This window comes from Pteronotus mesoamericanus, unplaced genomic scaffold (assembly GCF_021234165.1).
Source record: "Pteronotus mesoamericanus isolate MK-2021 breed Mesoamerican mustached bat unplaced genomic scaffold, CSHL_Meso_final scaffold_36, whole genome shotgun sequence".
Classification (NCBI taxonomy): domain Eukaryota; kingdom Metazoa; phylum Chordata; class Mammalia; order Chiroptera; family Mormoopidae; genus Pteronotus; species Pteronotus mesoamericanus.
In genome coordinates this window covers 5,961,539-5,973,666 of record NW_026555313.1, presented here as the reverse complement: position 1 = coordinate 5,973,666, position 12,128 = coordinate 5,961,539, and the positions used below count along the sequence as shown (strand labels likewise).

The 12,128-nt window shown below is 36.1% G+C and overlaps 1 protein-coding gene and 1 non-coding gene across 3 annotated transcripts in view; one reads left to right on the top strand and one right to left on the bottom strand.

The window, feature by feature from the left end:
- The window catches only part of ARHGAP42 (Rho GTPase activating protein 42), a 246,678-nt gene that overhangs the window by 57,598 nt on the left and 176,952 nt on the right, over positions 1-12,128 (bottom strand). For both annotated transcript variants that reach the window (XM_054592485.1, XM_054592486.1), the window contains exon 5: positions 8,233-8,334. In XM_054592485.1, the coding sequence (XP_054448460.1) occupies positions 8,233-8,334 (102 nt within the window). The remainder of the gene's footprint in view (positions 1-8,232; positions 8,335-12,128) is intronic.
- On the top strand, positions 11,598-11,700 carry LOC129086180 (U6 spliceosomal RNA). Its single transcript, XR_008530784.1, has one exon. It is a non-coding gene; the product is annotated as a U6 spliceosomal RNA (small nuclear RNA).

Genomic DNA, 12,128 nt, shown 5'->3' with positions numbered 1-12,128 from the left:
GATCTTGAACACTGAATGGCAAATTTGGATTTAACTGAAGAATTACTTGACAATATTAAGCATTGAGCCACATCATGAGGTAACCTCTTACAAAGATAATGCTACTAGTAACAAAGCCAAAGATTGTCAATGGTCCTAACCTAATGATTCATGCCCCTCGAATGCCACGCACATTTATTCTTCATGACTGTGGTAAGGTTCTATTGATCAAGTGTGACACAAGTATTATGGAGATAATTGCATTTTCTTTGTGATACTTTCTCTCTCCCGTCTTCTAGACCCACCACCATCCTCACATGCCTCTTTTAAACTGACTTTGATTGAACAGAGAGGCATGATTTTACTTTTCTTGCCCAGTTACACACTCCCCATTGCCAGATGAGATTACTAAAAGCAGATGAGAAAAATGGGCTCTCCGGAATGCTAAGTGTCTGCCAACAACAATTTGGAAATGGCCTATTGCTTTGGAGCCATTTTACAATGATAATTTAACAAACAGAAGCTTTAAAAAAAAGATAAAATTAGGTTTGCTGGCTTGGACATCATAGCATTTTAAAACTTCATATGAAACACCTTTAAAAATAATTATATATACTTACTTTGCATTTACTCATATAATTAAAAATAACCCAATATTATAAGCAACTCAATTGGAATTTTTTAAAGTTGAGAATTCCAAGTTTCTAAACTAATATACAAAAAGAACATATAAATCAGGTAGGAAATGTGAATCAGAAACTTCTTAGCTCTCAAAGACAATTTCTGAACAAGAAAAGATATAACTATCAAAAAGACAACTGTATTCTACACAAATCATATATTTTTTTCTTACCACTGCTTAGAGGAGTACATTATTAAAAGAAGGAATGGTAAGAAGGTATAGTTAGTGGTATGCTGATAAATATTTAACAGTGACCTCTCATGGGAGAAAGCCAGATTTGCAGTATTTGCTGGTTTCTGTAGTGTAAATATTCCCAAAACAGCCAGTTCCAAACCACAACCCAACATCAGTGAATGAGGGAGTTAGAAAGAGATGAGAAAGCTGGCTCTGCAAGCCAGAGCTTCAGGACACCACCGGGCGTGAAGGACACAGGAATATTTTTAGTCTCAGAGATAACATTCTATTCCCCAAGGTATTTCTGAAGGTTTTCTTTACTGTAGAAGATAATGCCACTGATGGTGTTGACCAGCACATGGGAACAGACTAGAATGTTAAGCCACCTTTATGACACACATGATTATTGCTGGTCAACAAAGCTGTGCAGAAAAGAGCACAGCAGGCATGAATGTTCTCCACTGAAAGGCTTGTTTACAAGGTTGGCCCTTGGCTGCATCTGGGAATGTTGGTTCTGTGAGAGTTCCCACCACTCTAATTGATAAGCGTCGTTTACTATGCCAAAACTATTTGTACAAACAATATGGTTTATTTTGAACACCTGCTTTCCTTTTGGAGTCCGGAATGTGGGTATATGACAAGCAGAAGGTGCCTATGTGACCAGCTCCCAGTAAAAACCATGGGTGCTTAGTCTATAATGAGTTTCTAATGGACAACATTTCATATATTTTTCTCACAACTTATAACTGGGGGAATTAAGTGTGTCCTGTGTGTTTCCACTGGGAAAGGACTCCTGGAAGCTTATGCCTGGTTTCCCCCAGACTTCACCTTATGCATCCTTTGCTGATTTTTCTTTATACCTTTTCACCATAATAAATCATAGCCATGCATCCTAGCGAATCACCATGCACAATCCCAGCCAGGGCGTGGTGGGGGCACAAAGAAGGATAAGAGAGAAAGGATGATTCTTCCCATTTGCCAGTTATAGATGTTTTCCATTACCTCCAATCTAGACGAATCCAATAAACCAAATCTGCTTTGAAAGATGACCTAGATTGTACAGCACTTAAAGAACACAAGAGCTTAATTTATTCTCAGTACAAGATTTTTTTGGAAAGACATTCCTTACTTGAGATGAAACCCGTTTATACTTAAGCTCATGCAGTGTGTTGTTCACTAGCACACAGCTGCTTATATACCCACTAGCAACTGTTGTTCTGTATTTTGTACTGAATAAGTAAAATAACCATATAATTTACTGTTTAAATTCTTACTGAAACAGAGCACCAGTAATAATTAAGCCAGAACAATGGGTATAAACTATTGTTTACACGGCAAAGAGAACTGTAAAGTCATCCTAGTAAGAAACCAAGTTAATTACAGAAGAAAAGCAGACAGTTCTGCAGAAACCTAAATTATTCCCCACCTACAATAAGCTATCGCAATTCAGCTGAAAGAAAAAAACCCTCATTCCCAGAGGAGAAAAAGATCTAAGATGGACTGAAGAATGGGAAGGTTTAGAGCAGGTGGAGATAAAAGGAGAAGAGTCTGAGGGAGGGAACAGAGTCCAGACGAGTTACGTTTTGTTAGATCAAAAGGTTCTGTCTGAAACAGCGAGAAATGAGAGTTAAGGCAGCAAAGAGAGAATGAGCGTAAACTTCATTCCATAGACATTGCAAAAGCTTCTGAGGATGGTGTAGAACATACCGAAGCAGTGGTGAGGCTGGGTGCACGTGAACATGAGGAGACCTCTTATTTAGCAGGGGTGAAGATGTGTGGTATTTCCCAGTAAGAAAGAGAAGCTTAAAGATGTGAGAAATAAGGGGAAAAGTCAAAGATAATTTTGATATGAAAAATACCAGTCTTAACAAAATTAAAGAAGTGAGAAGTGGGAGTAAATTTGAGAGAACGGTGATGTGTGAGATTTCAGTGTGTCAGTGAGGAGTGGTCAAGCTTTGGGCATAGAAATGTCAGACATGATGAAATCATGGCCTGAGAGACATCCATCAGGACGTTACAGACAGTACAAAAATAGAAGAGATGTCAGGGACACAAACTTAAGGATAAGAAGAGAGGTTAAAAGGTAGAAACTAAAGGATTTCCTTCTTTTAGGAGGTAGGGATAAGAGGAACCTGTTCAAAGTATATTTAGGGACATGTGGAAACCCAGAATCTGGGTTTCTAAAAGGATTTCTTTTCTCCTTCATTTTTTGTCCTAATTATACAAATATTACATATTCATTATTATAAGTTTATAAATCACTTGTTACCATAACAGAGAAATGTACAGATAATAAGAATTTTCATTCCCACTGTTAATATTTTGATGTGTAACATGCACATACAAAGTTACTCCAAATAAACCTGAAAAACACTGTACATACAATTTGATTTACACTTTGCTTTTTTCCACTTAAGCTAATGAGTATTTCCAATGTCTTTAAATGATTTTCCCAATAAAAATCTTTCACAGCCATATCACATTTCATTTTCCATCAAGCTGTATGTGTGTATTTACCCCAATTATTCTTTTGTGCCATTTCAAATGTTTCTAAATTTGTGCATTGCAAGAGTTATCTTGCATAAACATATTTACTCAATTTCTTTTTATGCTCATTTCTGACTATTTCTCTTTGATAAATTCCTGTTAATAGAAATAATTTCAACTATCTTGTATATTGAAAATTAGTTGAAAAATGTCATCTAATTTACCTCAAGAATGACCGAATGATTTTGTTTTTACCCTAGAAGCAAAAGTGTACTCAGTCTCCCATATCATCACTGACAGTGGATACCTTTTAATAAATTAAACTAACATCCTGCTGCTATTACTAATCTGCTTTTGTATTTTATTTCACAAAATTGTATTGTATTGTATTGCATTGTATTTTAACACACGTCACACTGAAACTTACAATATTCACTATGGTTTATATTTCTTCTTTGATAAAATGCCAATTCATATTCTTAGCCTATTTTTTCAATTGAAGACCAACTTTTTCACAGCGATTTGTAGATGCATCTTGTGTATAAGTGATGGTAATCCTATGTCATATACTATATAAATTCCCTGACACTTTGCTTTTTAATTTGATTTAATGTCTTATGAAATAGACATGTTTGTATGCTTTCTGGTCTTTCCACATTTCCTTTATGATCTCTCCCTCTTAGTTTATGCTTAGAAAGAAATTACCCACTCCTGTTTTAAATATTACTTCTTTTCATGTACTATAAAGTCTATAATCTTGACAAGTCTGTTTATTGCAATGATCCATCTGATTGATGGTCCTGGAGCTTTATCAACACAAGCTGATCCCTAGTTCAGCCCTGGAAGTGGGCAGCCACTTATTTTTCATGATCAAAATGAACAAGGAGTCAGATGACAGGGTACATGGGGGTCTTTCTGAGAGCAACTTAAATTTGGTGCCGAGAGAAGCATGAGAGGTTCTGGAAAGATGACTTTTAATGCCACGTTACAAAGCTAAATACAGGGTGTGGCAGCATCTCTCTATAAGAGATTTGATTCCTGGAAGTGTAGAGAAAACAAAAAACCCAAGTCATTGGGTTTTTTCCCCTTGTTTACATTATGCACTCTAAGGCACTGCTATGGAACAATTGTGTTGTGTTGTGTTGTGAGCTGTGCCTCCTAGAAAAGAAGTCTGTGCATGAGTGTATGTGTGTGGAGTGGGATAAGGGGGGGTCCAGTGGAAGTTGTATTACCCATGTTACAGGTTTTTCCAGCCTCTAACTAAATACAGACCCAGAATGGATATTTTGTTCTACCACAGCCTAAGGAACTCAGGGCCACTAACAAGCAAAGTATTAAATATTTAATTAGGTCATCAAGGAAAATTAAAGCATACCCTCTAGAGGATATTAAAATTAGATCAAGTTAGTATTTGCTAGATGATTTAAGCAATGTCTTGTCAAAGGGTAGCCTTCCATATTCACGAAGAACCTGGTGAACCTACAACCCTTTAGAGACTCTAAAAACCACCGTGGATTCTGAGGCCATCAATTTTTATAATGCTACTTGGCCATGGCACATGGCACGGCATATGGTGTACAGATGGAAATTACGGAAGTCTTTCTATACATGACTTCATCTACATACTGTATTCTCTCTTAGGTTTATTCTAGTACAATGTTTAGAGAAATGTGAGCATTTAAGAAGTTTGGAATAGGTGAATATAATACTAAATTTGTATGGAAGCGTGCGCGCACACACACACACACACACACACACACACAAATCCCAAATAGCCAAAGCAATCTTGAGAAAGAACAAAGTTAGTTCAGTATCATGCCCCTAGATCCCAAACTATATTACAAAGCTATAGTATGTGAAACAGTGTGGTATTGGCATAAAAACAGACAAATAGACCAATGGAACAGAATGGTCCAGAAATAAACTCATGCATAAATGGTCAATAAATTTTTGACAAAGGAGCCAAGAATATACAATGGGGAAACAACAATGAGAAAAATGAACAGCTAGATGGGGAAAAAAAAAAAAGAAAAAGAAACTCTACCACTATCTAACATCACACCAAAAAGTAACTCAAATGGATTAAAGACTTCATCATAAGACCTGAAGCCATAAAATGCCTCAAAAAAAAAAAATGTAGGTGATAAGTTCCTTAACACAGGTCTTGGCCATGATTTTTTGAATCTCAAACCGAAAGCAAAAATAAACAAATGGGACTACATCAAACTAAAAAGCTTCTGTATAACAAAGAAAATAGCAAAATGAAAAAGGAACATAGTGAATGGAAGAAAATATTTGGAAATCATTTATTTGACAAGGGGCTAATATCTAAAACATAAAGATCTCATACGACTTAACAACAAAATTCAAACAATCCTATTAAAAATGAACATAAGATCTGAATAGACATTTTACCAAAGAAGATGTACAGATGGCCAACAGGTACATGAAAAGATGCTCAACATCAATAACCATCGAGAAAATACAAGTCAAAACCACAATGAGATATCACCTTACACCTGTTAGAATGGATATCATAAAAATGACAAGATATAACAAATGTTGGTAACAAGGTAAATTTGTGTAGCCACAATGAAAAACAGTTTGGGAGCTCCTCAAAAAATTAAAAATAGAACTACCATGTGATCCAGCAAATTTCACTTCTTGGTATTTATCTAAAGAAACCAAAAACACTAATTCAAAAAGATGTATATGCCCTGGCTGGGTGGCTCAAATGGTTGGATCATCTTCCTATGCACCAAAAGGCTGTGCATTCAGTCCTGAGGTGGCGCATATATGGAAGGCAACTGATTAATGTTTTTCACATTGATGTTTCTCTTTCCCTCTCTCCCTTCCTCTCTCTCTAAAAAAGAAATCAATAAAAACATATCCTTAGGTGAGGACTTAAAAATAAAAAGAGGTGTGTACCCCCACATTTACTGCAAAATTATTTACAATAGCCAAGATATAAAGACAAGTTAAATGTCCATAGATGGATCGATAATTTGATAAATTATGACATAAGATTATATTTTATATATATTTTATAGATGGAATATTATTCAGCCAAAAAATGTGTAAAATCTTGCCATTTTGAAACCCTGGATGGACCTTGAGGGCATTATGATAAATGCAAAGTCAGATAAAGAAAGACAAATACCATATGATTTCTCTTATATGTGGAACCTAAAAATAAATACATGACGCATACATACATACATACATACATACATACATACCTGCTCATAGATAAAGAGAACAGACTGGGGGTTGCCAGAGTCAGGAGGAAGGGCTTGGTGAGGGGGATTAAATTTTAAAAAAAGAAAAGGAACCGACGATGGAATGATGCAGGCATAATAAAAACTTTCCAGGTAGAACAAAGAGTAAGTGCAAAGGCCTTGAAGTATGCCTAATCTTGGCTAATTTGGGCAAGACTTAAGATTAATATAACCAAAGCATGAATTAAAGAGAAGAGTCAGGAAAGAAAAAAAGTTGGAGGAGGATAAGTAGTAGAAGTTATATGAAACATGTCAACATAATATTAAATTGTAGCATAATACCTCATAAGATTAAGTATGCCTTTGAAAATTAAAAATATTATTTTTTCTTAATGACAGATTTCTTTTTCCATTTCACTTGAGCCACAAAACCTTTCCATAAGCACATAACTGTACATTCGATTGTCCTGTTTAATTGCAGGTGTTAATAACAAAATATAATGAACTCATGTTTAAGTAACAACACTTCCCAATATTAAATATATTTAAATGAAGAAATTCAATTCCTTCGATGACAATATGAGAATTTAGAAAAAAGGAATCAGAAGCAAAAATAATCCTCCCATGGCTTTTGATGCAGCGGAACACGTGCCACTCTCTAACTCATCCAGTAGCTCTGTGGCTGAATGTGGAGGAGAAATAAGAGAAAGAATACAGAGAGCAGAGGACGAGGCTGAATTCACAAAGCAGCTCATTGGTTTTGCTAGATCAGGACGAGGCATTTAAAAGAGGTTCTGGACTGTGATACCTACAAGCACAGAGAGAGGAGGGAGAAGAGAATAACGGAGACCCAGCATGGCCCAGGGTTCCCTAGGAAGGTCTGGAGAGCACTAGTGAGCCCAGGGTGAAACTACCTTCACTCCCATCTGTGGCCCGGAGACAACCACGGTAGAGTCAGGGAAAAGTGTGGGTGGAGTGTTAAGATTTTTTTGTTTTTAGGGTGAAAATGGCAAGAAAGTCCATTTTTTAAAAACATATTCTCATTACAGTAACTAGAACCACATTATTCCTTAGTAAATGGACCACAAGATTTTACTCATAGCTAAAACTCTACCAATGAAAAGGACCGATACTTCGGAAAGAATTGAATTGCTTATATGCATACATGTTAGTGAAATATTTGTTGCCTTGTTCTTGAAGAAAATTGATGTAAAATAACTGATATTTTAAAATGTATAATTGTGTATTTTTGTTCTCCTAATGCTAATGCAATGCCTTAAAAAGATAATTTTCTATTTAACATAAAAGCTGAAATGTGAATTTGATAGGTCCTGTTATTTAAAATGTGTCTGACAGAAGAAAATGAAAAAGTTTTATTTCATTCTTTTTCATTGTTGAAGGAAATACTAATCTTTCATTTGGAACTGCTTATATTAAATGTCATAAGGCATTTAAAATATTCAGCACAGTGCCTGTCCATAGTAAATGCTCAACTAACAAGTCCTTCCCTCCCCTCCCCCTTTCCTTTTATCTTTTCTCCCTTCCTCCCTTCCTCCCTCCCTTCCTCCCTACTTTCCACCTTTCTTTTTTATTAAAGAGTAGCCAATTCTGAGATACTTCTACCTTTGGAAATTTGGACTTCACATGACTTAATGCTAATGCACTTTCCACATTCCAATTAGAAAAGCTTACCTCTTGCAAATGAGACTCCTTTTTCTTTGCAGACAAATTTAAATGTTTGTCAAGAATAGAATAGTATTTTTCACTCTCCTTGTCAAACTTCTTCTTTCCATCCTAGGAGATAACAACAACAACACAACATTCAAATTAGAGCCTCAAGAAGGATTTTCACCGTTCCCATTAAACATCAAAGAAAATTATTCAAGATTTAGTGAGCTCCAACTAGTATGTGCAAATGTATTTGAAGTAGATTAGAAAGAATGGCATGGAAAAAAAAACCATTTGAATATGCATTCTCCTAAAGAAGCTCATGGAACTATTGTATAGTGGGGGATAGAGGGGCTACAGTAGAATCCCTTTGAGTCTTTATATTTGATTCTCAATGAGAGATGCTGATCTAGTACGTATAGACCAAGAGAAATGTCTCCTTTAGGCCTTGTAGTGATTCAGATGAGATGATATGTATCCAGTTTACAGAACCACTGGCACAGAGTGTTTTCAAGGAATCATTATTTCCCAGCCTCAAAAGGACACTTGATGATTCGAAACAACTCATTCTTGATGGAGGACAACAGAATTTTAAAAGCATAAAATCATTAAATCAGATAGTTCAAACTCAAATCAAAAGTATTATCAACGACTGTATCATATAATCAACCTAACTAGTAACTGACCTTTGCTTACAGTTAAAATAATGTTTTTGTTTTGAAGGGATAGCTGTAATCAGGGTAGCTTTTTGTGAAGAAGCAGAATATACCTTTCATCCTATCATATGCTTCTCTAGAAATGCAAATGGAATAAAATCTAAAAGGAACAGGACATGCCTGGGCATATAACCTTTTGCAACCATAAATATGTACACTTTTTCCATTTATAAGCCCATAAGAATTAAATATTAGGTAACCACTCTCAAATTTCATTGGCCAAAGTAGTACTATTTTTTGCTTTTATCTCAGTGTTTCTGGAAGGACAATCTCAGAACCACTTTAATCAGAGTGAAGTATTTTTAAGCCTCTTCAAAATGCAGATCCCTATTTCTCCCATCCAGAGATTCATGCATTGTTATTTTTTACAAGCTTTACTATGTTGTACACCTTAAACTAATATAAGCTTGTATGTCAACTGTAATTGAAAAATAATAAAAAAATAAGTTCTATGTTTATTATGCACAGTGTTTAGCTTCATTATTTGCATAAGTATTTGGAAGAGGTTAATGAAAAACAATGGATGGATAGATGGGAGAATGGATGGATGGAAGGAAGGATAGAAGGGTGGATGGGCGGGGCGAGGAAGAGGCAGGCAGAACGCTGGTCTGTCTTTCCCACTATTCTGAAGTCATCAGATCCAGGTTAATACATCCAGATAATTCTGTCGTGGTGAACTTGATACCTCAATTATATTTCCAGGAATTCATCATGATCTAATTCCATATAAGGGACTTTAGAAAGTTAATTAGTAAAACTGCACTGAATGCAAAGAGCAAACGGGCTTCTGCTATAAAAGTTCAAATCGCTTTTAGACCATTTAAGAAATACTGCCATGTCTGTACTGGCAACATGGAAATGAGGAGAAAAAAGTCAAAATCCTCAAAGGATCTCTATTACCTAAGGAGAAAATGTGGTCCTACCAGGAGAAACACAATTGAAAACTAAATCCAAAAAAGGTCTGTTGAGGAACTCAATGCAACAAAATTCGCAGACCCAAAAGGAAGCAAGGAAGCCCAAGGTTCAGGATGGGAGGAGCTTGACCTCTCCACTTTTAGAACAGATACCAGGGGTGAACCTTTCACATTCTGCTCACTGATGTCACTCTTAAACTGGCATTTCATGGCCAGAGCTCGCCTGCCCAACCTACCTCTCTAAAAATCTCTCTCACTAACCCCTGTAGACCTCCTATACTTTTCTTTATTCTCTCCAGGCCACCTCCTTTTGACAAAAAAGCTCATTTCTTCCAATCTCAACATATTCACATTTAGCATTCAGCTCAAATTGACCTCATTCATAGCCTTCTTCATCAACTCTCTCTCCCTTGTGAATGCTCATATAGTTTTATATATGGGTTTTTTAATTATAAAAAACATGTTTTATTGTACACTGTAGCAGAGAAATTGAGGTATACTCTATCCTCCTCAAAACTGAATTCCTTAGAGAGTGCTCAATAAATAGTTAACAAAAAAATAAAATTCTTCCTCTTACAATACTATCATAATCCCTCATTGATATTTCATTTGTTCAAAAAGCCAATGTCCATGTTACAAGGGACAATTCTGCACAACTGGCCTTAACACAAACACAATGGCACGTACTCATTTGGGGGCAACCAGCTGCATTACAGTATAGTACATAAAACTGATTCACTTTCACTTTACAGACATAGCTTAAAATTTCTCACTGTGCATAGAAGACGATGCCGGTTGAAGGAGAAGAGAACACAGCTGTGGTGACTACACTTGCATCTTTGTTTTCAGTCAGTGTTTGATGGCATTTTGGGAAATGTTAATTCAGGGCCAAAGACATCAGCATTCCTGGCAATATAGAAATCATTCTCAGAAGTATTTCCCAGACTCCAAAGCCAGGCCATTCACACCACTGGCCCAGCAAAAAAAAAAATCTCAGAAGTTCCAATGCTGTATATAACAAAGACACACTCAATTCTAGCATAAAATTAAAGAACTGAGTTGGAAGAGTAAGCCACATGAAGGACAACTATAATCTAGGGAAGCATGTTCCTGAAAACAAACGCACTTCTTGCAATCCACATCTCCCCTAAAAAGTCATGATTTACACTGCTCACAAGCCAAGTCTATTTGGACTTAGTAACTTAACAGCATACATCTATCTCTTGTCTGCGCTTACTTGTGGATATCATGCTAAGAATTTTCTCTGAAACCACTGCTGCAGAGAGAAGGGAAAAATAACCATGGATCTTTACTGAATGCTGTGCACGATGACTGTCTTCCTATTGTCATGGCATGATTCATACAATACTACATTATAATATTTTCTATCAATCAACAGTGAGTGCATTTGAATTAGGTAATCATTAAAAATGAAGACATATATGTGTGTATATATATATATGTGTGATAAGTGTACATATGATAAAATATTTAAAAACTGTTCATTGAAAATGACACATTAGTCCCCAAACCTAATTTGAGTTGGAGAAAGTATAAGGTAAGCTCTGGGCTACCATCTGTTTTCTAAACTGCACTGCATTTATTCTCAGCACAGTGATCATACTATCACTGAGCTTCCAAGCTCAGCAACTGTGGTCATGCCACACTTTCTTCCACACACTGAAGTGGGAAATGGGAGGCAATCATTACAGCACAAATTCCTAGTGTCAATTTTACTCTTAAGATTACCGTACATATTGTGCTCCCTTCGGCAGCACGTATACTAAAACTGGAATGAAACAGAGAAGATTAGCATGGCCCCTGCACAAGGATGACACGCAAATCTGTGCAGCGTACATTTTGCAGGTCTAAAGCACCCGTGGGCAAAGCCAAAGTGGGGAAGGGTTCGGACGGGGAGTGGCGGGGCAGGAGAAAGTGGTGGAGGGAAAGCGGAGACAAATCTATTTGAACAAAAACAAACAAACAAACAAATAAATAGATAGATAGATTACTATATATGACAAAACATAATTATAACCATAGGAATATCATGAAAATAAAACTATTAAATTGTACACAACTGTTAAAAACAAGACCAAAACAATACCTTCCACTGACCACAGGAGGGCACCAAAGATAAAGAATAGACTCAACGAATCGGCATTTAGAAAAGCACAAACAGGTCTGTGTTATCCAATTGCGTTTTTTTCTATAAAAGACTACCGAAAAGTTTTGTTTAAATAACTGCCTTAGCAACCTTTAATGTTACCATGATATAAATTTTTAAAAT